Raw genomic sequence first — 22,723 nt, forward strand, 5'->3', positions numbered from 1 at the left:
AAGTGCAGAAATTCACATGAAAGGTCAGCATTTTGAAAACATAACATAACTGACACAACTCACTGTGACATATAAGTTGAACAAACTCTGACTGGGATCATTTGATATCTTTGCTGCTATGTATAGCTCCCAAAAAAGGACTTCCCTGACAACTCACATGGCTAGCACATTACAGCAGGTCCATATAACAACAGTCACTACACAGGAAAATTAAAGAATTACTAAGTCACTGGAATGTAAAAATGCTACTGGAGATGACAATGTTCCTATTTGGTTATTAAAATACTGCTGCAGCCATGAAAGTCAAATCCTATGCCATATTTTTGATGTGACGTTTAAACAAGCAATAAATCTTGAAAGGCCAAAGTGTGCAGTTGTAACTCCAGTATAGAAGAAGGGATACAGAGACTTCTATCTATCAGCCTGTCTCATTACTCATAGGTTTTTCCAAGCTTTTAGAGAAATTAATATATGCCAGGATAGTTAGGCACCTGAGTGACCATAATATCATCAGTGAATGTCAGTTTGGATTTCAGAAGAGGTTATCAGTAAAATATTTGCATCTACTAGCAATGTTTTGGAGTCCAGCAATAAAAAGCTGAAGATGGTGGGAATATTTTGTGACCTGCAAAAGCGTTTGACTGTGTCACTCACCAAATACTTTTACACAAAGCTAAGTACTTACAGAAAAGTGGTACAGCTGGAAAGCGCTTGATTCGTGCTTTTCTAGCAGAAAGCAGAAAGTTATGTTGAATAAGTAGCAGAATGCAGAAAGTTATATTGAATAGTGGAGAAAGTGCCTCAACATCATCAAAATGTGGAACCATCACATGTTTAGTGCCTCTAGCTCCAATTCTGGTTTCCTACTTTTTATTACTTTTATAAATGATTTACCTCTTTGTACAGAATAATGTAAATTTACTGTCTTTGCTGATGACACTATAGTATATATCAATAGTTCATCAGACAAATTTAAGGTGTCAGTTAACCAAGTTTTTATAGATATTGTGAACTGGTTTAACATACCTGTTCATTGTGTTAAGTACAGTAAAACAAGCTTTATTCAGTGTCGCAAAACCTCTAAAGATTAAGAGATTGGAAGAAAACTGGATGATTTGCGGATAACTAGGATGGATACTTGATGGATACCTGGGTCTACTTACCAAACTGGTCAAGCCACATCCTAGATCTGCTTTATGCACTGCATGCTTTTATAGATATATAGAATTTATTAAATCACTTTTTATGGGTATTTTCGTGCCATTATGGTTTATGGAATCATCTTTTGGGGAGATCTTCTTAAAGAACTTTAAGTTCTTCACAATATATACAGGGTGTCTCTCCTAAGAGATGTTAGGTGCATTTTCTCTACTGTTTTGGTAGATATTTGCAATTTCTTTTTGGCAACACATACCTGGAGTAAGCCAAAACAGATGTTGCTCATCACATCTTTCATGCAACACCCAGTGTTGATCAAAAGTGTCAGTTTGTTTCCCATTAAAAACAAAATGATTTTTTAAATAGTAATTTTATGTGCCCATTCAATAGAGCAGTGCCAGATTAGTCTATTGTTTTATCAGTGTGTATTAACAGGGGCAGTAAAACACGAGGAGTAACCAGTACTCCAGCAGTGACAGCACCACGCTGGCCTGCACTGACTGCTACAGAAGTGGTGCTCATTCACTGCAGGAGTATTGATTATCCTTCATGTTTTACTGTTCCTGTTAATACACATCAGTAACATGAATAAAGTACTGTACTAATTGGGGACCACTCTATTGAATGAGTATGTTACATCATCATCATCATCAGTTATCTGCTATATTAGCAGGTCCTTTGCCTCTCCATTTTCTGTGATCCATTGCTTCCTTCTTAAGGCTGCTGTATGTTGTACCGTCCATCATGTCATCCAGTATCTGGAATCTCTTCCTTCCTCGCTTCCTTTTCCCTTCTACATAACCTTCTAAAACTGTTTTTATCAGTCCGTCATTCTTTCTTAATATATGCCCAATCCAATTTCTTTTTCTTCTCTTTATTACATCTAGTAACTGTCTTTTCTCTCCCACTCTTCTCAGTACCTCTTCATTTTTTTATTCTGTCCATCCAACTTATTCTTTCCATCTTCCGCCATGTCCAGATCTCAAAAGCCTCCAGCCTTTCTCTGTCTTTTTTCCTCATAGTCCATGTTTCAGTGCCTTATAGAACAACACTCCATACAAGACATTTTATGAGTCTCTTTCTGAGTTCTCTGTCCAGACCGCTGCAGAAGATTCTCCTTTTCTTATAAAACACCTCTTTTGCCATTGCTATCCTTGTTTTAATTTCTGTGGTGCACTTCCAGTCGGTGTCTATCCTGCTTCCAAGATACTTAAAATTTTGCACCTGTTCTAGTGTTTCTCCATTCAGCACAATTTTTATTTCCTTATTTCCTCCTATTGCCAATACTTTTGTTTTATTTGTGTTACTTTTCATTCCATATTTTTTTCCGTTAGTTGCAATGGTGTCCACCAAATCCTGTAATTCTTTTTCCCCTGTGGCTAGAAGGACCATGTCATCAGCAAATCTCAAGCATCCTACTCTTCTTCCTCCAATTTCTACTCCTTTGTCATCTAATGAGCATTGGTCAATCATATTTTCCAAGTACAGGTTGAAAAGAGTAGGTGATAAACAGCATCCTTGTCTTACTCCTTTCCCTAGTCTGATCCAGTTTGTACTTTCTCCTCTCACTTTAACTGAAACTTTTTGATTAAGGTATAATGAGTTTATAAGTCTTCTGGTTTTCCAGTCCACTCTCTTTTCCCTCATAATAGTCGCCAGCTTGTCCCAAACCACATTGTCAAATGCCTTTTGTAAATCGATGAAGCACATATATAGGTCTCTTCCTTTCTCCCAAGATTCGTAGGAGCCCTATTGCATCTCTGGTGCCCGTATTCCGTCTAAAGCCAAACTGCTCCTCGCCGAGATTCTCGTCTATTACTTTTTCAAGTCTTTTATTAATTATTCTTAACATCACTTTGGCTGCATGTAAAATGAGGCTGATTGTCCTGTGCTCGCTGCATTTCTTGGTTCCTTGTTTTTTCGATAATGGAATCATTACTGTTAACAAAAAGTCCTCAGGCCATTCACCACTGTCATATATTTTATTACATAACCTCAATATTTCTCTTATTCCACTGTGGTTCAAGCATTTTAGTATTTCTCCCGGTATTGTATCTGTACCTACTGCTTTGCCATTTTTCATTGCAGCAATGGCAGACTTTACTTCTTCCATTATGATGGTCGGTCCTTTCTCTTCATCACTTACACTGTTGTGTGATTCAAGTTCCAGAGTTTCTGGTTTGCTATTCGTGTCATATAGCTCTTTTATATATTCTTCCTATCTCTGGAGGACATCGTCACGATCTTTGTACACTACCTCTTCGTCTTTACTCAAAATTTCCATAGTAGCACTTCCTGCTCTGTTTTGTTCCCATGTCATAGTCTTTACTCTGTTGTATAGTAAGTCGTATCTTCCCTTCCTGTCCAGTTCTTCAATTTCATCACATTCCTCTTTTAGCCATTTTTTCCTAGCCTGCTCTGTTTCTCTTCGCAGTTCGTTATTTAACCTTCGGTATATCTTTCTTGCATCTTCAGTGTTCTTGTTTTTCAATTTTCTTCTCTCCTCCATCTTGGAAATCATTTCTTGTGTGACCAATGGTTTTTTTTTACCTTTTCCCATTTACATATCCTATATTTTGCTGTCCTGCTTTAATGATTCCTTCTTTCAGCATATTCCAGTACTCGTTGGCATTATCAGGTGCTTCTTTGTCTCGTAATGTGTTCAGAAAGTCCCGGGACAGCATTTCTGTAATTTGTTCTTTGTTGGACCTTATCTTCTCTAAATCCCACTTTTTCACCATTGTCGCCTTTTTCAGCTTTTTCATTCTTATTTCTATTTCTGCCATAAGTAAGTTGTGGTCACTATTAATATCTGCACCTGGTAATGTGTGCACCTTCTTGATTCCATTCCAGTATCTTTCTTCTACCAGTATAAAATCGATTTGGTTTCTGTATTTATCCCCTGGTGATTTCCAAGTGTAGAGCCTCCTCTTATGGTTCTTGAACCATGTGTTTGCCGCTATCAGCTGCCTTTCCCTGCAGAAGTCAATTAACCATTCACCTCTGTCATTTCTCTTTCCAAGACCATAACTGCCTACTATGTTTCCCTCTTTCCCTTCTCCCACAATGGCGTTCCAGTCTCCCATTACTATTTTGCAGCATTTTTTATTTTCGTCCATTATTCTCTCTATTACACTGTACGTTTCCTCTACAATTTGGTCATCATGTTCTGAAGTTGGCATATACACCTGGACAATCAGTAAATCTTTTTGTGCTCCTTTCAGCCTTACACCAATAACCCGGTCATTTGTATAGTCTACATATTCCACACATTTAGCCAATTCCTTTGTCATAATCATTCCTACTCCATTAATTCCTTTTACTTCTCCTCCTGAGCACTAGAATACATATTCATCTGACTGCAACTCTCCATGTCCATTCCATCTTACCTCAGCAACTCCTACGAGGTCCATATGGTTCTTTTCCATCTCTCTTTTAAGGTTTTCTAGTTTTCCTGCTTGTAGCAGAGTTCTAACATTCCAGGTACCAATTCTCGTTTTGATTTTTTGCCTCCTTTCAAGTTGTCCCCCCCGGAGATCCGAATGGGGGCTATTTTACCTCCGGACACTGATTTAACATGAGAGGAAGCCATTTTTTGTTCATAAAATGGAGACTGCATTATGCAGGGAAGATAATCTGCAGTGGTATTCCATTGCCTTCCGCAGTTCTGGAGGCCGCCCCTAACATGGGATACAGACGCCTTTTGCAGCCGCCCGCTCCGGGTCAGACGCTGCATGAGAAGTATAGGTTGGAAAATGAAAGACCTCTAGCCATCGAAACCTATTAGCGTCAGGGTCGGAAAAGAACAAGAGCTGGCCGAGGGTGGCCAGATAGGAAAGATAAAAGTGAGGAGCCTGGCATAAGTAAGTGGAAGCAATGCCAGGACTCAGCTCGGGGCCCCGTGGTTGCCAGCCACGTGTCACTAGGTGTGACTCCCTGAGGTGGGGTATGTTACACTCAACTTTAAAAATAATTTTGCTTGTAATGGGAAACAAATCAATGCTTTCCATCAATGCTGGACACCATATGAAAGATGCGATGAACAGTATTTGTTTGGACTGTGGCAAAACACCAGTGAAACTGCACTTGATGCTCCATAGAAGAGACACATGGTATATATATTCTGTGGTGTGTTTCATTAGGGAAAAAAACCAAGAGTCAATTGGAGTCATTACACTAGAAGAAATAAAGGCATCCACTAGGAGCATACAAACCTGAATATGGTACAAAATATTTTTAATCCCTCCCTTCAAAAATTAAATCTATGATGATTAACTCAAGGCAGTTCCTATTTCAAGGATTCTTCTACAGTATAGAAAAGTTCCTGAACCATAGTGTATAATATCCATGTAAATGTAAAGATTCAGGTACATTCCCACATCCTTATTTGTGTGCATGTTTGTTTATTATTATAAGCATATTTAAATACTTTATTTTTCTATGGTATAATAAGAAACAGATTAGTACTATTTACATGATTTCATAGAGAGTAACCACAACAAACTCCTAAAACTGATGTGTTCCACATCTTGTGGTATATTCACAGCACTGATCACCAGAACATAAAATAAATAAATCAACAAACAAATTTACAGGAAAATCACCATAACAGATGTCAGACACCAAACCACCCACAGTCTCAAAAACAGTCAGCTCTTAGATGCAAGCTCCACAGATTGTATAGATTTCCGCCAGAGAAGCCCAACTACAGTAAGGAGCTAGACATAATAACTCAAATAGCGGAAAAAAAAACAATGGATGCTGAGAATCTCTGGTTACAAAATTAAAAAATAAAACAAGCCAGACAAATGAAGCTACATGCCACACAAAACCATAGACCCACTACACTCATGACAAAATCGCACACCAACAACATTACTCCACAACAAGGACTTGCCACACTAATATGAAAAGGTTTTTCATAATGGAGAAGGAGGTCTCAAGGGTCATAGTAAAAGTGAAAAAAGGAACATTTTGCAAAAGCCTATTCTCTATATTCAGTATTCTCACAGTTTGACATGCATATGCTGGAAACAGTTAAGCTAGTGATAGAAGATACGAAGTTCACAAATAGGAACATGGAAATTCACAATCATGATACAGATTTTCAGATGGCTAACAGAAGATTAACCATAATAGCAAAATGCCCCAATGTCAAAGGATATGTTTTTCATAATATCTTACCAATGAAGTTAAGATGTTGATGGGAGATAATTGTAAAAAGTGACTCAGGCAATGGCTTACCCAGAAATGCATGCATAACTAGGATTTAACATTAATGATAATGTAAGAAGCAATCCTGTACCAGCAAGAAGCATAGTAATTGTAGCATATTATAAAATACTTTTTATTTATAAGTGTAAAAATACATACATTCATTGTTAACTATGCTATTCATGTAAAACTGTGTGTTATGAGCACATAATAAATATAAAAAAAGCATCACAACTCTAAAACTCAACAGAAAAGCTGGTACACATTCACATATGCAAATAAAATAACACACACAACTGTTAACATCCTAAGGAAACAAGGAAGTAATAACTCCATACAGAAACATTTAAAGAGAGAGGATGACACTGACATAGATTTTAAAAAGTCTGGCATTTGCCAACTTTAATAAAACAGCTACAATGCTTTGTACTTGAAATAGATCAGCAGGAACATTTGAAGTAAGATGCAAAGATCATAATAGAGTATGAAATATGGCACCAGTCATTCAACATTTGCCAAGCACCTCTAACATGAAAACCAAAACCCTAGCACAACAGAAACAGACATGAAAATAATTATATTTGGTAACAAAGAAACACTTACTAACAGTACCAGAAAATTTCTAAATTCTAAAAGTAATCACAGAAAATAAACGCATACTAAATGGTGAAATAAACATTAGCAACCAAACATTATTTAAGCTACTAAAAATGTAACCAGTAAACAGTAACCCATCTCTAGTTGCTGTAAAAACATTATGACCTAATCTGGGCAGCCATACTCACTCATGAACACTCCATTGCAGTACCATAAAGAAACAGCTTTAGCAAAGTAATAATTTGAGTGCATGCCTTCCCCTCCCCCACCTCTTCCTCCTCCTCCTCCTCCTCCTCCTCCTCCTCCTCCTCCTCCTCCACCCCTGCCCTGACACACACACATGTATGTGCAAGGACATGGGCACACCAAACATGAGTACTAAAAGTAAATATAACCTTGAGAAATGTTTGACATCTTGTTAAACTAACATCTAAACAAAACCACATTGTTAGAGTGACCACTGATGATGGTTTTGTGTAAAGCAAATTTATTTGGCCTAAATATGATAAGGTATAGTTGTTGCAATGGCATAACCTCCATATTATTTGTTTCTTACTCAGAGTGATCACATATAACATAGGGGTACTAGAGATGTACGTGCTACATGCCATATTGGGAGCCAACATTTATTGCCTAATTCAGTTATATGCACTAAGTGCTGTATGTTTGGGTTGCTTCCTGGTGCTGTCTTACACCTGCATCCTGCTTCAGCCTGTGCTGAATATATCTGATGTATCTGCAGTGACAACTCCACCTGTCATCAAGACAGATATCATCAAAGAGACAAAATAAACAGTGATTATAATGATTACAGATTCCTACTGTGATGTTTCTCTGAGTATGAATTATTCCATTGACAGATACACAAAGTCCGTAAGTTGCTTTCTTTGGTACAGGATACTCTGAATTTTGGCACTGGATCAGAGCCCATCCAAGCTAATACCACACATATTCTGTCAGGGTCTGATTTCGACATCTTACTGGCCATAAGAGCATGTCAGTTTCATAGACACATAGACGCAAGAGACATATGTGGACAAGCATTGTCCTCTTGAAAATTGCCACCACGATATTCTTCCATGAGATGTAACACATGAGGACACAGGATGTCTGTGATGTGTTGTTGTGCCATCAGAGTTCCCTCAGTCACATTCATACCCGATGACTCCCCACACCATGGTGCCAGGAGTAACATTTCTGTCCCTCTCCAAAACATTGGAAGAATGAGACCTCATCTTAGGTCTCTGCCACACTTTCCAACAATGATCATCCAGGGCAGTGCTGCCATTCACCAGTGGGCTGTGCTCTCTGGTCACAGCATCACTCTGGATGCAGCCGTTTCTGTTGTGTTAATGGCAGCCTATGCATGGGACACTAATTCCGTAATCCAGCTACTGCTAGTCTCCAACCAATGGTGCAAGCTGACAGAGCATGTTGTAGGGAGCCCATTACTTGTTCTCGAATAGCAGATAAAGATGTGAAGAGGTTACACTGTGCTTGGTGCACAATATGGTGATCATACCTTCATACTGAAAGTATACCTGCCCTTACATTCCCATGCCGTCCAACATCAGGCCATTGTCACATGCAAATGCACCACAAAGTTGGGTACTGTACAATTCAACCAGCTGGCCAAATGGAGAACTACAATGAGGCCCACTTCGAACTATGCCAGATGCAGATAATGCTTCCTCACTAGAGTACATTACATTTCTGTGTCTGTAGCAGTGATCACTCAACATCCAATGCTGCTTCTTGTGCCCCTTGTATACTTTACCAGGCCTGGTAACAACACTACATATGAACAACACTATTGCACTCTGGTGGCCAATCTTCCTCTCATGGAATTTTGTAACTCTAATCATTTACATATGCACTGATGGTGTGTATGTGTATGAAGTTATGTCAACATTGAGCCATGGCTTCTGGATGCTTAACTTTTCTGTCAGGCAGTGTATTTCAAATAGTACAGTTCATCGAATTTAACAGAGTGTAAGGGAAGTGATGTGTCACTTAAAGAGATTTTTATAGTTCAAAGGGCACTGTAGAATTGTATATAGCCAAACAACTCATACTGACCATGTTTAATGTTACACTAAAACCATAGATTATACAGTGTGCTTACTAGTTACTTGGAAGATTCCAGTATCTGTTTGAGAACATGTTACACATTAATGTCAGTTTCTTCACCATGTTATTTACAAATTTCACACACATGTCTAAGTCCTGCGAGTATAGACCACATACATAGCACAAAGGAGCCCCTACACATCTTGAAATGGGACTCAAACCAGAAATGGGACTCAAACCAGAAGCTTCACCTTGATGAGGCAGGAATGCTATATCCAGATCATGGAGGCTGATTGTGGTACTGTCATGTACAGTATATTTCTTAGTTCACAGAAAACTGAATGCTTGTCACAAGAGGAAGTGGAGAGATTTTTTTTGTCTGTAATACACACTCTTGGTCTTTTCATTTTTGAATCCCTTCACGGAGGTGTTCTTAAAATTCAGGTACTTGACTATGTGTTTACTTTAACAAAATTTGTGACAAAGTAAGCTTAAACTAATTAGTCTCACATCTTCTGCCCTGATAGAAGCAGGGCTCTTTTTTCACTATTCTCTTTCACCCCTCACTTGTATATCCTAAATACTTATGTTATTAATCTCATCTGCTCTCTGTCTGCTTCCTTCTCAATGAAGATGAGAGAGCAAAATTTGTTTAATGGTCAGCTATAGTATGAACATGGTAACATAACTCATCACTTGGCCCTCTTACATTTTATTCTATAACTAAATTTGCTATGCAGCTTATTGATCTCTGTGACATTTTTGCATAATCTACATTTCTGAAGTAGAACATCCACAATTTTGTGCTTTTCATTTGCAATCTATGAAAGAACTTCACTTAGTGACACCCCACTGCCACATTGCCCCCCCCCCCCCCTCTCTCTCTCTCTCTCTCTCTCTCTCTCTCTCTCTCTCTCATATCCAGTACCCACATTGCCACCAAAATCTACAGTTTTCCAAATATTCCCAGTTTCTCTCATCTTCAATACCCTCATTGCCACCAAAATCTATAGTTTTCAGAATGTTCCCAGTTTGATTATATCACTGAAATTTAAATAAAGAATTGCACTGAATATCATAACAAATAATATCATCCACCTCTTCTCTACAAATTATAATTCTTCAAACCTCAAGAAAATGGAGAAGATTAATGTTCTCCTGACATTGAGGACTTATGAATGGAGCTCTAGCTCATGTGGACAGTGGTAGTGGAGAGAGTTGGGTCTGATCTACCTGAAGTAACCATCCTGCATTGTCCTAAAATGATTAATATTATCAATGAAAACCTAAACTAGAAGACTAGGCAGGAATTTTGAATGTACTGTATTCCCTCTGCAGCAATTATAATTAAAAGTTACACTATGTGATCAAAAGTATCCAGTCACCTGGCTGAAAATGACTTAAAAGTTCGTGGTGCCCTCCATTGGTAATGCTAGAATTCAATATGGTGTTGGCCCACCGGTAGCCTTGATGACAGCTTCCACTCTCACAGGCATATGTTCAATCAGGTGCCGGAAAGTTTCATGGGGAATGACAGCCCATTCTTCATGGAGTGCTGGACTGAGGAGAGGTATCAATGTCAGTCGGTGAGGCCTGGCATGAAGTCGGCGTTCCAAAACATCCCAAAGGTGTTCTATATGATTCAGGTCAGGACTCTGTGCATGCCAGGCCATTACAGGGATGTTATTGTTGTGTAACCACTCTGACACAAGCCGTGCATTATGAACAGGTGCTCAATCTTATTGAAAGATGCAATCACCATCCCCGAATTGCTGTTGAACAGTGGGAAGCAAGAAGGTGCTTAAAACATCAATGTAGGCCTGTGCTGCGATAGTGCCATACAAAACAACAAGAGGTGCAAGCTGCCTCCATGAAAAACATGACCACACCATAACACCACCGCCTACACATGCTGGCAGATGACGTTCAACAGGAACTCATCATACCCTCACCCTGCCATCGGATTGCCACATTGTGTACCGTGATTCGTCACTCCACACAACATTTTTCCACTGTCCAGTCGTCCCATGTTTATGCTCCTTACACCAAGTGAGGCATCGTTTGGCATTTACTGGCATAATATGTGGCTTATGAGTAGCTGCTTGACCATGAAATCCAAGTTTTCTCACCTTCTGTCTAACTGACATACTACTTGTAGTGGATCCTGATGCAGTTCGAAATTCTTCCATGATGATGGTGTGGATAGATATCTGCCTATTCTACATTACGACTCTCTTCAACTTGTTGGTGGTCTCTGTCAGTCAACAGACGAGGTCGACCTGTACACTTTTGTGCTGTAAGTGTCCTTTCACATTTCTACTTCACTATCAGATTGGAAACAGTGGACCTATGGATTTTTAGGAGTGTGGAAATCTCATATACAGATGTAAGACACAAGTGACACCCAATCGCCTGACCACGTTCGAAGTCCGTGAGTTCCGTGGAGCACCCCATTCTGCTCTCTCACGATGTCTAATGACTACTGAGGTCACTGATATGGAATACCTGCAGTAGGTGGCAGCACAATGCACCTAGTATGAAAAAGTATGTTTTTGGGGGGTGTTCGGATACTTTTGATCACATAGCGTATGTGAGAGTAATGAAAAGCTGAACATGTTTACAGTACATAAAGTAAAATATGCTGTCATTGATAAAAGCTACATCTGTTAGGTCCAGTAATTGTATACAGACAGGTTACCATTCAATTATGTACATAAAAATTATTTGTAACCATTTCTCAGCATATGGACTGTACCCTTTTTTAACACATAAACTCAGTTAACACCCACCAGTTACCATTAGGTATAGAAACAAAAATACAGTCATCTCCACATTGTACTTCACTCAAACTATGTCATGTAGCATAGTGGTGATTAATTTTTATTACCTTGGATGGTAGTCCCAATTACGAATGCTATCTCAAAGTTTTAAAATATTCCAGTGAAAGACATGAATCAACTTCTAACAAAGTGTGGTAATGTTTGATCTTTATTTCACCATTATCAGCTGTTCTAGGATAATATGTATTTTCTGTGCAATCTGCAAGTTTTTTTTTTGTCATCCTTCTATTCTTCTTCTTCTCAGTTGGTGAAGCAAGTGGCAGAGCTTCTCGTAGTGTGGCCAAGCACATTCCGGGACCTTCTGCTAACATACAAGAAATGGGTCAACGAGTTGGGACTGTGACTGGCGAAATAAGTCGAGCCCATCAGTTGATGGTGGAACGAGGGGATAAGCTATCCCAGTTAGAGGAGAGGTCAGCACGAATGATGTCAGAAGCTGAGAACTTTTCACAGTCAGCACATAATTTGATGCTCAAATATAAAGACAAAAAATGGTATCAGCTGTGAAATAATGGGGCACAAAAGTGGTGAAAATTTTAAAGGCTTTCTCCAAAGTCACTTGAAGAAATTGTTCTACCAAAGCAGCATAAAAATGTGGAATTTGTAAGTAGTTTGTAAATATGTTTTGCATAATGTTTTGTGAAAAACTTAAATACCTCTTAAGGATATTCAAACATATGCCTTGCGTGGTAGTATCAGATTTTAGGAAGGTTTTCACATTACATTCAGAAGTATTTAAACTCTTTTAAACAGTTAAACTTAGCTCTGCAATAGAATGTTTGATTCGATTGATTAAAAGTCAAGGAATTTAATAATCTGTGACATAGAAATCTCTATCAGGCCACAGAAGTAATTGCAGTTGTGAAAGAAAGAATTAATGTCACTGTTAAAAAGGACGTGAATATTGTTACATACCATAATTTACTATGTAAAAAGTGAAATGCAATATTTTAAACTGTTTTATGCCTTTTGTTCACTTTTTACTTTCTTCCACAATCCTGTTCCTGATCCTGTATCCCAAAATACCATAAACTAGTGCATCAGAGTTGATCCAAAGCAAGCAAAAATTGTTATGTTAGGATGTTATATTCACTACAAAGAAATTTTAAAATGTACAGTAATGTGGTACAAATTCTATCATTATTTTTGAAAGAAAGATAGTACATGAATGTCAGGTTTAAGAGAAAAAAAAATAACAGAAAAAGACTAACAAATAAACTAAAATATTCTTCCGTTTACATTGCACCAAAATTGGAAACAAATGTTGAATGTGGTCAGGGATTGATGTGTACAATGCCAGTTTTATAATTGTTAGTGTATTGCATTTCAGTTAATAAGGTATACATATTACTTTAGAGCATGGTATTGGTTACCTGGTTAATGGTGTATACATGTGACAACAATGTGATATCTACTTCAACCATTATTCAAAGATAAAAGTCCCGCAGGCGGGCTGTTGTGAATGTCCTGTCACAGAAGTGTGTGGGGCCAAATACCACAAACTATGTGGCTTTGTGCCAGCTTGTAAATACTTCAGTGTGCTGATTGTTAGAATAAAATGTATTTATTTATATCTGAATGTGAGAAATAACATTTGTGTGTGACTGATAGTGTGATTTTGGAACTGTACATATACTCAAAGGGTTGAAAATGCATGTATATGTGTGTATGTGTGTGTTGAGGAGAGGGGACGAGAGAGAGAGAGAGAGAGAGAGAGAGAGAGAGAGAGAGAGAGAGAGAGACTTCATGCCTGCAGTACTTAAGGAGAAACCTCCAAATGCAGTATGTTATAACAGTGAAGAGAGAGATTTATCAAAGGCAGGGGTAAGTAGGATAATTTGTAATTACAGTATGAAAATCTCTGTGGCAGCAATAAAGCAGAGAATTCATACGTGGCTAATTCACAAGAACAGAGGTGGTAATTCTGTTGTACTGTGTGGTGAAGGTTTTCTTTCTTTAAAAAAAAAAAAAAAACAAAAACAAAACAAATAAATAAAACAAATCATGGAATTTGTCATCAACAAATAAAGTTTCATGAGGGATTGCTGCAATAGATCAGTGTGTCTGTGTGTGTTTATAGCCCTCTCCAATTTCTTTATTGATGTGGAGATGTTTATACTTCAACATATGTAAATGTACCTAAGTGCATGTATATCTTTCAAGTAATACAGAAATATTATTTGTGGTATGACAATGAAGTGGTTGTTATTGAAATTAAAAATTACTTAGCTGTTATATGTGTAACAGGATTTGATTTAAAGTTTTAGTGTGATATGTGAAAGATCTTCATTAACATTTGAAGCATAGTTGGAAATGTGTTATTGTTTGAAACTTTTATTGTGTTTCTTAGTTTCTGACGTTTGTTTTTAACTTCAAAAAATATAATGTTAGTTTCATGTCAGTCTGGTTATTTGTTACACTGTTAAGCTTTCAAAGAAATTAATCGTTGATTTCATTTGGTAAACTGCAACATATTTAATTTTGTAACTGCAACATAAAGGCAGTTTTTATTTCCTTGTTGCTGTTTAAATGTTGATGTAATTCTCTGTAGAAGGAAAATGAAATTTCTTGCAGATGAGTAAAAAGTCTGTCTCTAGTTTAAGTAAAAGCATTTGAAAGATGTTCTTCCCTTGAAATGGCATGTGAACATGTAAATAGAATGAGGTTTTTTATCAATGAGAACATTTTGTTAATGGCATTATTAAACTGTTTTAAAAGAATGGTGAATACTGTTAACTGGAAGTATGAATGTAAAGATAGAAATACAGAACATATTTTGTATTTTGTTAACTGAATTAAATTTGTTTATGCCACAGTCTAGTGTTGTTGCATTTGTGAATTTCAAATATATTTTAATGTGGCTGTTTCCATTGTATTTTTAAACATTCATAATCATAGTATGCTATATAAATAAATGAGTAATCATTTCATCATAGTGTTCATTGTATTAAAAACCAGTTATGACATCAGTACTTTTATATTGTCCACTAAAATTTAGATTATAACATTGAAAATTGACATGTTGTCCTAAATCTTGTTTTAGATTGGCAAAACTAAGAGGAGACCATCTGTACACAATACTGTTACCCACATGGTATGCTTGATAAGTTGCCAGGACAAATTTGTTTACACTCTGATATGAATAACTGTATCAGCTCCTTTGACTCAATGTTACATTGTTACTGAGTCCACTGCAGAATATAAAATACCACATTGTAGGTAACTGTGCTAAGAAGTAATAGTATATTATCTCACTTCCTCTCAAAAGTGACACTTACTAACTCATTAGGTAAGTTTCAGACTATAGGCTTAAGTGGTTCAGAGATACAGCCTCAGTTGATCCTCTGTTTTAATAAATGATGTGATGAATGTGGTACTTGTTTTAAAATTGCACATTTCAAAAAAAGTTTTGTATCAGTTCAGAGAGTTCCGGAACCTGTATAGAAAATTGGAATAGAGATCAACATAAACATTATTTCTGCCCGTTTTATTTCCCATGAAAACCACACATTGCAAGTTGTACCACCATAAAGCAAGACCTTCAGAGGTGGTGGTCTAGATTGCAGTACATACTGGTACATCTAATACCCAGTAGCATGTCCTCTTGCATTGATTCATGCCTGTATTCTTTGTGGCATACTACCCACAAGTTTATCAAGGCACTGTTGGTCCAAATTGTCCCACTCCTTAATGCGGATTTGGCATAAATCCCTCAGAGTGGTTGGTGGGTCACGTCATCCATAAACAACCATTTTCAACCTATCCCAGGCATGTTCGATAGGGTTCATGTCTGGAGAACATGCCGGCCACTCTAGTTGAGTGACGTCATTATCCTGAAGGAAATAATTCACAATATGTGCACATTGGGGTTGTGAATTGTCGTCCATGAAGATGAATGCCTTGCCAATATGCTGCCGATATGGTTGCACTATCGGTCGGAGGATGGCATTCACGTATTGTACAGCTGTTACGATGTCTTCCATGACAACCAGTGGTGTACACTGGCCCCACAAAATGCCACCCCAAAACCTCAGGGAACCTCTACCTTGCTGCACTCACTGGACAGTGTGTCTAAGGTGTTCAGCCTGACTGGGTTGCCTCCAAACACATCTCCGACGACGTCTGGTTGAAAGCATATGTGACACTCATCAGTGAAGAGAACGTGATGCCATTCCTGAGTGGTCCATTTGGCATATTGTTGGGCCCATCCGTACTGAGCTGCATGGTGTCGTGGTTGCAAAGATGGACATCACGAGTGCAGTTGCACATCATGCAGCCTATTGCGAACAGTTTGAGTCGTAACAAGACGTCCTATGGCTGCACGAAAAGCATTATTCAACATAGTGGCATTTCTGTCAGGGTTCCTCTGAGCCATAATCTATAGGTAGCGGTTATCCAGTGCAGTAGTAGCCCTTGGGCAGCCTGAGCAAGGCATGTCATCGACAGTTCCTGTCTCTCTGTATCTCCTCCATGTCCGAACAACGTCGCTTTTGTTCACTCCGAGATGTGTGGACACTTTCCTTGCTGAGAGGCCTTCCTGGCACAAAGTAACAATGTGGATATGATCGAACCATGGTATTGACTGAAACTTCCTGGCAGATTAAAGCTGTGTGCCGGACCGAGACTCGAACTCGGGACCTTTGCCTTTCGCAGTCAAGTTCTCTACCAACTGAGCTACCCAAGCACGACTCACGCCCCGTCCTCACAGCTTTACTTCCACCAGTACCTCGTCTCCTACCTTCCAAACTTTACAGAAGCTCTCCTGCGAACCTGCACTAGTTCTGCAGGTTCGCAGGAGAGCTTCTGTAAAGTTTGGAAGGTAGGAGGCGGAAGTAAAGCTGTGAGTACCGGGCGTGAGTCGTGCTTGGGTAGCTCAGTTGGTAGAGCACTTGCCCGCGAATGGCAAAGGTCCCGAGTTCGAGTCTCGGTCCGGCACACAGTTTTAATCCGCCAGGAAGTTTCATATCAGCGCACACTCCGCTGCAGAGTGAAAATCTCATCATGGTATTGACTGTTTGGGGATGGCTGAACTACAGACAACACGAGCTGTGTACCTCCTTCCTGTTGGAATGACTGGAACTGATCAGCTGTCAGACCCCTCTGTCTATTAGGCGCTGTGCTGCTCATGCAAGATTGTTCACATCTTTGGGCGGTTTAGTGACATCTCTGAACAGTCAAAGGGACTGTGTGTCTGTGATACGATATCCATAGTCAACATTTATCTTCAGGAGTTCTGGGAACTGGGCTGATGCAAAACACTTTTTGATCCACTTCTGGCTTAGAGAGCAGCCAGAATATGTAGACAGAAAGTAATACTACAGAAACCTTCAGTCAAGTAACTATTTTGCATAACTTGCAATGTTAGATTTACACAAACTACTTGTCTTTAACTCATGAATGGATGGGTTTGATAACACACATCCTGAAGAATAAAGGTGTATTTAATTAATTATGGATAGCAGGTGGGTTGGTTAAAATGGTAGATCTTGAATGCAACATGCAGGATGAAACAGATGTTAGAAAGCACAGTAGTTATGCAGATATGAAAAGAGTTGCATAAGATAGAGTAATGTGGAGAAATGCATCAAACCAGCCTGCAGACTGATGACTACGATGACATGGAACACATTGCATGAACTGTTCATTCATAGTGGAATAGTCCAGTAATTCCGAAACACAAGGATTTGTGTAATGAAGAGGATATATATGGTCAAGGATTTTCTTATCGCATGGTTAATGCAACACTGGAACTTTTGCTACACTAAAAGCATGCAAAATATGGTTATCCTTCTGCTAAGCTGTCATCTATCTCTAGCAAAGTGTGAGAAAAATTGAACGCAGCATTCAATTGAATTATAATACTTCAGAAGAAAGGTAAGAGCACTCAAAAATTCGAACTTTGATGACCTTGTGAGAAAAGTATATGTAGATCTAGCCAAAATCCAGTATCACATCTTGTTTTCAAAACATAGTTTAATTTGCACACCTTGGACTTAGAGAGAGGGTACAGTGATTAAGGCACTGAACTCACCTTATGTGGCAGTGGGGTTTAAATCCCCATTCCAATTTAGGTTTCTCACAATTTCTCTAAACTGATTAAGGTGAAAGCTGTATCTGAGTTTGTGCTCTGTCTTCAGCGACCTCCTTATCACCAGGAAATTAAACTTTAATCTTCCTTTTCCAAGTGTTAAGATTTTTCCAATCCCCACCTATCCCAAACATAGGCATAGAGAAACAAATTTCTATACTACAGGTGTTCCTGAACTACCTCTACTCCTCCGCACCCACAGAATATTCGATGTATAGTTTACCAATTTTCTATCCCCCCTCAACCATATTAAAGCTCTTCCCCTCCAACAACTAGATCATCATTCCAAATGCTTCCAAGATACTCTTTCATTACTTCCACCTCCAGACATTACTACCCAGGAAGATCAGTGAACACTCTTAAGCACCTGCTTTCTCATCTTTTCAGCTCACCATACCATCCAGACTTGTCCTGTTGAACTTATCTACCTGCCTAAATGACAGAAGCTCTCACTGAAAAATAAGAAACTCACAACACTGATTTTAACATACCAACCAAGAACTTTAATGCTGCAGAGTTTTTAGCCCTACCCAGAGACCTCACCTTTGGTCCCACAGACAGTTAACTGAATACCATAGTTTTCAACCTTTGACAGCAGAATCGTCTGATTCACCATGTCAAATGCTTTCAGCAGGTGAACAAATGCTGTTGATTCTGTTTCTTGTCTATCAGTTTAGTATGCAATTGATGCACTCATAAATGGCAGTTGTTGTTGACATTTTAGTATTTACAAAGTAGTTGATCCCTGGCACTGCTTGGGCATGTATTCATTCCAGTCTTTAATCAGTCGAACTCTTCCTCCACACTCTTACTGTCCATCTCTTCTCTGCTCTCTTAGTTCATCTGCTCCTTTCTCTGTTCATTTTCTGTTCCATCTGCTTCTCCCCTTCTCTCTGTCCATCTCCTCTTCCCCCTCCCCCTGTCCATCCCCCCCTTATCCGTCTCCTCTTCCCACCGCCGTCTCTGTCCATTTCCTCTTCCCCCGTATCTCTCTCTCTCTCTCTCTCTCTCTCTCTCTCTCTCTCTCTCTCTCTCTCTCTCTCTCTCTCTTCCTCCTCCCTCTCTGTCCATTTCCTCCTCTTCCCTTTCTGTCCATTTCCCCCATCCCTCTCTGTGTCCATCTTCTCCTCCCCCAATCTGTGTCCATGTCCTCCTCCCTCCTCCTCTCTCCACATTATCACCTCTACCCCAACTGGAGGTTTCTGGTTCTTATCCCCATAGTATATCTTTCCAGGTAGTAAGAAGTGTGTGTACAGAGATATACACTGATGAGCCAAAACATTATGATCACCTGCTTAATAGCTTGTCTGTCTGTCTGTCTGTCTGTCTGTCTTTGGAACAAAATACGTCACTGATTCTGCATCTCGGGGGTCCAACAGTTTGTTTGTACGTATGTGGCATTAGATATCTATGCACAAGTCATGTAATTCATTGGCTGCTGATTTATGTACATTGTGATGCCACCAATAGCGACCCATATAGGTTCCATAGGATTTACATCAGGTGAATTTGGTTGCCAAGACATCAATGAGAGATCACTATAATGCTCCTCAAAACACTGTAGCAGAACACTAAGTGCCCAAAACTGGTCAAGAAATTAAATTTCTTATAGGCAACTGGTTGCTTATTTTTTCATTATATAAGACTACAGTTACAGAAAATGGACAAAATACAGAACTTTTATTTCTTGAAAGTGTTTCTTTATGGTTGGTATTGTGGTTACAGAGCAGCTTACTTGTATCTAATACATAGCACTTGGTGTATTCTGAACACAGTTTCTTTATTTTAATGTTTGTTTTCCAAATTTCTTTGTTTACACACAAACTATAAATTAGATTGCAGGTATGATCCACTCTGGCAGCTACCATGTTTCTCGATTTATTTACTTCTAGAAATTCCTGTAGAGTTTTCACAGAGATCTCTGCTTCACTTTTAGCTACCATCATTTGAGCCTATTATACAAATGACAAAGTCATTATCCTGTGTTATTTTTGTCCCGAAATCAGTGTCAACAACATAATTAGTTCCTGCTCCAGGTTTCACTACACTAGTCACTGTTCTGTTATGATTTTTCTCATGGAACAAGCTAGATAGATTTCTGCCCATGGCTTTCTGTTAGCGAAAGTACACCAATCTTCTTTCTTGTTCACCCATCTTTGTTGTTATCATTATTTTCAAAAAGACCATTTATTTTCAAATCAATATTTTTTCAATGTTATCACAGTAACTTAATTGCAAAACATCATATTTGTTCTTATCGGAAAATGTAACTATTTTTGCACAGTTTGTTGTTCTTTTTGAGGTTCAAGAACTATCTTTGTTCAACACTTTCATCCACTCAGACAATTTATCAAGTTTGTCTTGCATCACTTCCTCTGGCTTTTGCTTAGATCATATGTCCCAATTTTCTTTCTTGAGTGAAATGATGTCTCTTCTTGAAGCATTGACAATGAATTGTAAGCTTGAAATTTGTTCATTTAGCATTGTTATTATCATTTTATAATTATCATGAACTCCCTTTTTAAATGCATAACTATAACTTTTTCTTGAGCTACAATTATGCACTCATGACCATCTTGTAATCTGCTCCAAATTTGTTCCATCTTTCTTGCCTCGGACCCTTCCGAATTACACACATTTCTCAACAGTGGGAAAAAATGGTTATTTATAGTTTTAAAAGTGAGCGTGGCTTGATCATCCTAGCTACAGGAAAAGGTTCCAGTAGTGTCATGTTGCACTGCAGCAATTACCTAGCAGAAGATTTTCAGCTGTCGGACACCACCAGCTAGAGGTTTTGGTATAGAAGATGTGTTCTAGGATGTCCAGCAAAACCTTCAACGCCTGTTTAAATCTCTTAACTATTTCACCTAAATTCATCACCTTCACTGCCCCAGAATATAAACATCTTCTCTATACACACACATCTAACTATGCCCCCCCCCCTACAACTGCCAGGAGTTTTTTCTAGTAGACCAATGGCTATAATCAATTGTCTACAGCCTAATTTTCTATGTCGTGGAAACCAACTACTACTTTTAACACTTCTTCACATTTCTTATCCAATTACCACAAAGTCCCAGGGTATGACTGTTAATGCTGCCTCCCAATATACCACCACTGCCACTACCAACTAGTTGCTGTTACCATTGGGCACTACCTCTCTCAATGTTTGTTCTTATGATGAACCACATCTTCACCCACAGATACATATTATGTGACAGGAGTATGTAGAACTAAATTAGTGACACTGTCACGGATTTTTAAAAGGCATCTTTATGTGCCAACTTGGAGGAATTCTGAACTCCTTATCTGCTTCAGGTTCATGAAAAGTATCCTTATGATCTGGACCCAGGGTCAAGACTCTGTCCTCAGTCCTTCATAGCCTTACCTGTATTTTTCATGTCTGTTTCATTTTAAGCTGAACTAGCCATATTCCTGGGTATTGACCCCCATCTGTTTCTGTCTTCATAAAAACTGTCATCCATATGACAACTGTTAACAATATTCTGAGTAAAGAAATACCCACCTGGAGAACCATGCCCATTAGATCACCTGCTTATGTGACGGAGAAGTTCTGGCCATGGTTCAAATCTGCCTGGCAGATTGACAATGAGGTTGGTATGCCAGTCAGCCTGGATGTAGTTTTTAGCTCGTTTCCCACATCCCAATAGCGTAATATCAGGCTGGTACCCATGTTCTGCCTCAGACACACAATACACAAACTTTTAGAAAACTTTCTCATGCATGCACATATAATTCACTCTAGATGGTAGACAGATAGAATACAATGCTTTCATCCCAGGGGGGGGGGGGGGGGGAGACATGAGACTGGTGGGTGACCTAAGACATTGAATCTCCTTAAACCCATAATCAGCAGCAAACTGACTGTCTGAAGATCTTGCAAAGAACTTCAGAAAAGCCAGTATTCCCCCTCCCCCCTCCCTTAGTGCCTCACCAAACCTAATCCACAAACACAAAACCCTAATACTCCAACCACACACAATTACATGCTACAAATTACACCTTAACAACCTTTTCTCATTTCCTGAGATAAAGCAGTGTGTTCCCAAAATCACTCCTCCATTATAAAAGTGATATTCAGGTGCCTACCAAACCTAAGAAACATTCGGGTCAGTCCCTATGTCATTCCTACGTCTAAGTTACCAAAATGGCTCATTTCTGGTGAAAGAGCCAGGTAAAATTCCTCTCCTGTGTACCCACAGAGCACATCTTGTTGCAGTCTTGACACAGTATACGGGTATATCCTGTTCCATTGGGAGAGGGGCACTAGTTACAGCAGCCATATCGTATGATAACTCTTGTGAAAATACTCCACAGACCTTTAAATGGTGTACAACAGGTTGGAAATTCACTGGAATGTTCTGAGTGCAACACAGTCAGCTTTAATGGCTATTTTGTAACCCATTCCAAATGGCTCACAGTCCTCCCTCTTCTTAATGGTTGCATTTCTAGCTTGAATTTATGGAAGTCATAGTGATACGTCTACTTTTTTTGCTTCATATACCTCACTACTTAACTCTAGTCTTCATACTTTCGTTGTGTTTTTAAACGTTACATTAAGAAATCCATAAATTTTATTTGTGGATTATTTAATTACTTCTTGGAAGAACAATTCCATATTTAAGGTTGAATAACAAGCACACTGTTTTTGTTCTACTTGTTTATTTATTTATTTATTTTTTTTTTCTTTTTCAGACTAGTTTTTGGGTTATTGGGATATCTCCAGGAAACAACT

General features: G+C 38.7%; 1 protein-coding gene across 3 annotated transcripts in view; it reads left to right on the forward strand.

The window, feature by feature from the left end:
* Positions 1-13,882, forward strand: part of LOC126248377 (syntaxin-binding protein 5) — a 1,030,224-nt gene extending 1,016,342 nt beyond the window's left edge. For all 3 annotated transcript variants that reach the window (XM_049949310.1, XM_049949311.1, XM_049949312.1), the window contains one exon: positions 12,124-13,882. In XM_049949310.1, coding sequence (XP_049805267.1) covers positions 12,124-12,386 — 263 coding nt within the window. In that variant the 3' untranslated portion in view covers positions 12,387-13,882. The remainder of the gene's footprint in view (positions 1-12,123) is intronic.
* The last annotated feature ends 8,841 nt before the right edge of the window (positions 13,883-22,723 follow it).

The sequence above is a fragment of the Schistocerca nitens genome, chromosome 3, assembly GCF_023898315.1.
Source record: "Schistocerca nitens isolate TAMUIC-IGC-003100 chromosome 3, iqSchNite1.1, whole genome shotgun sequence".
NCBI lineage: Eukaryota > Metazoa > Arthropoda > Insecta > Orthoptera > Acrididae > Schistocerca > Schistocerca nitens.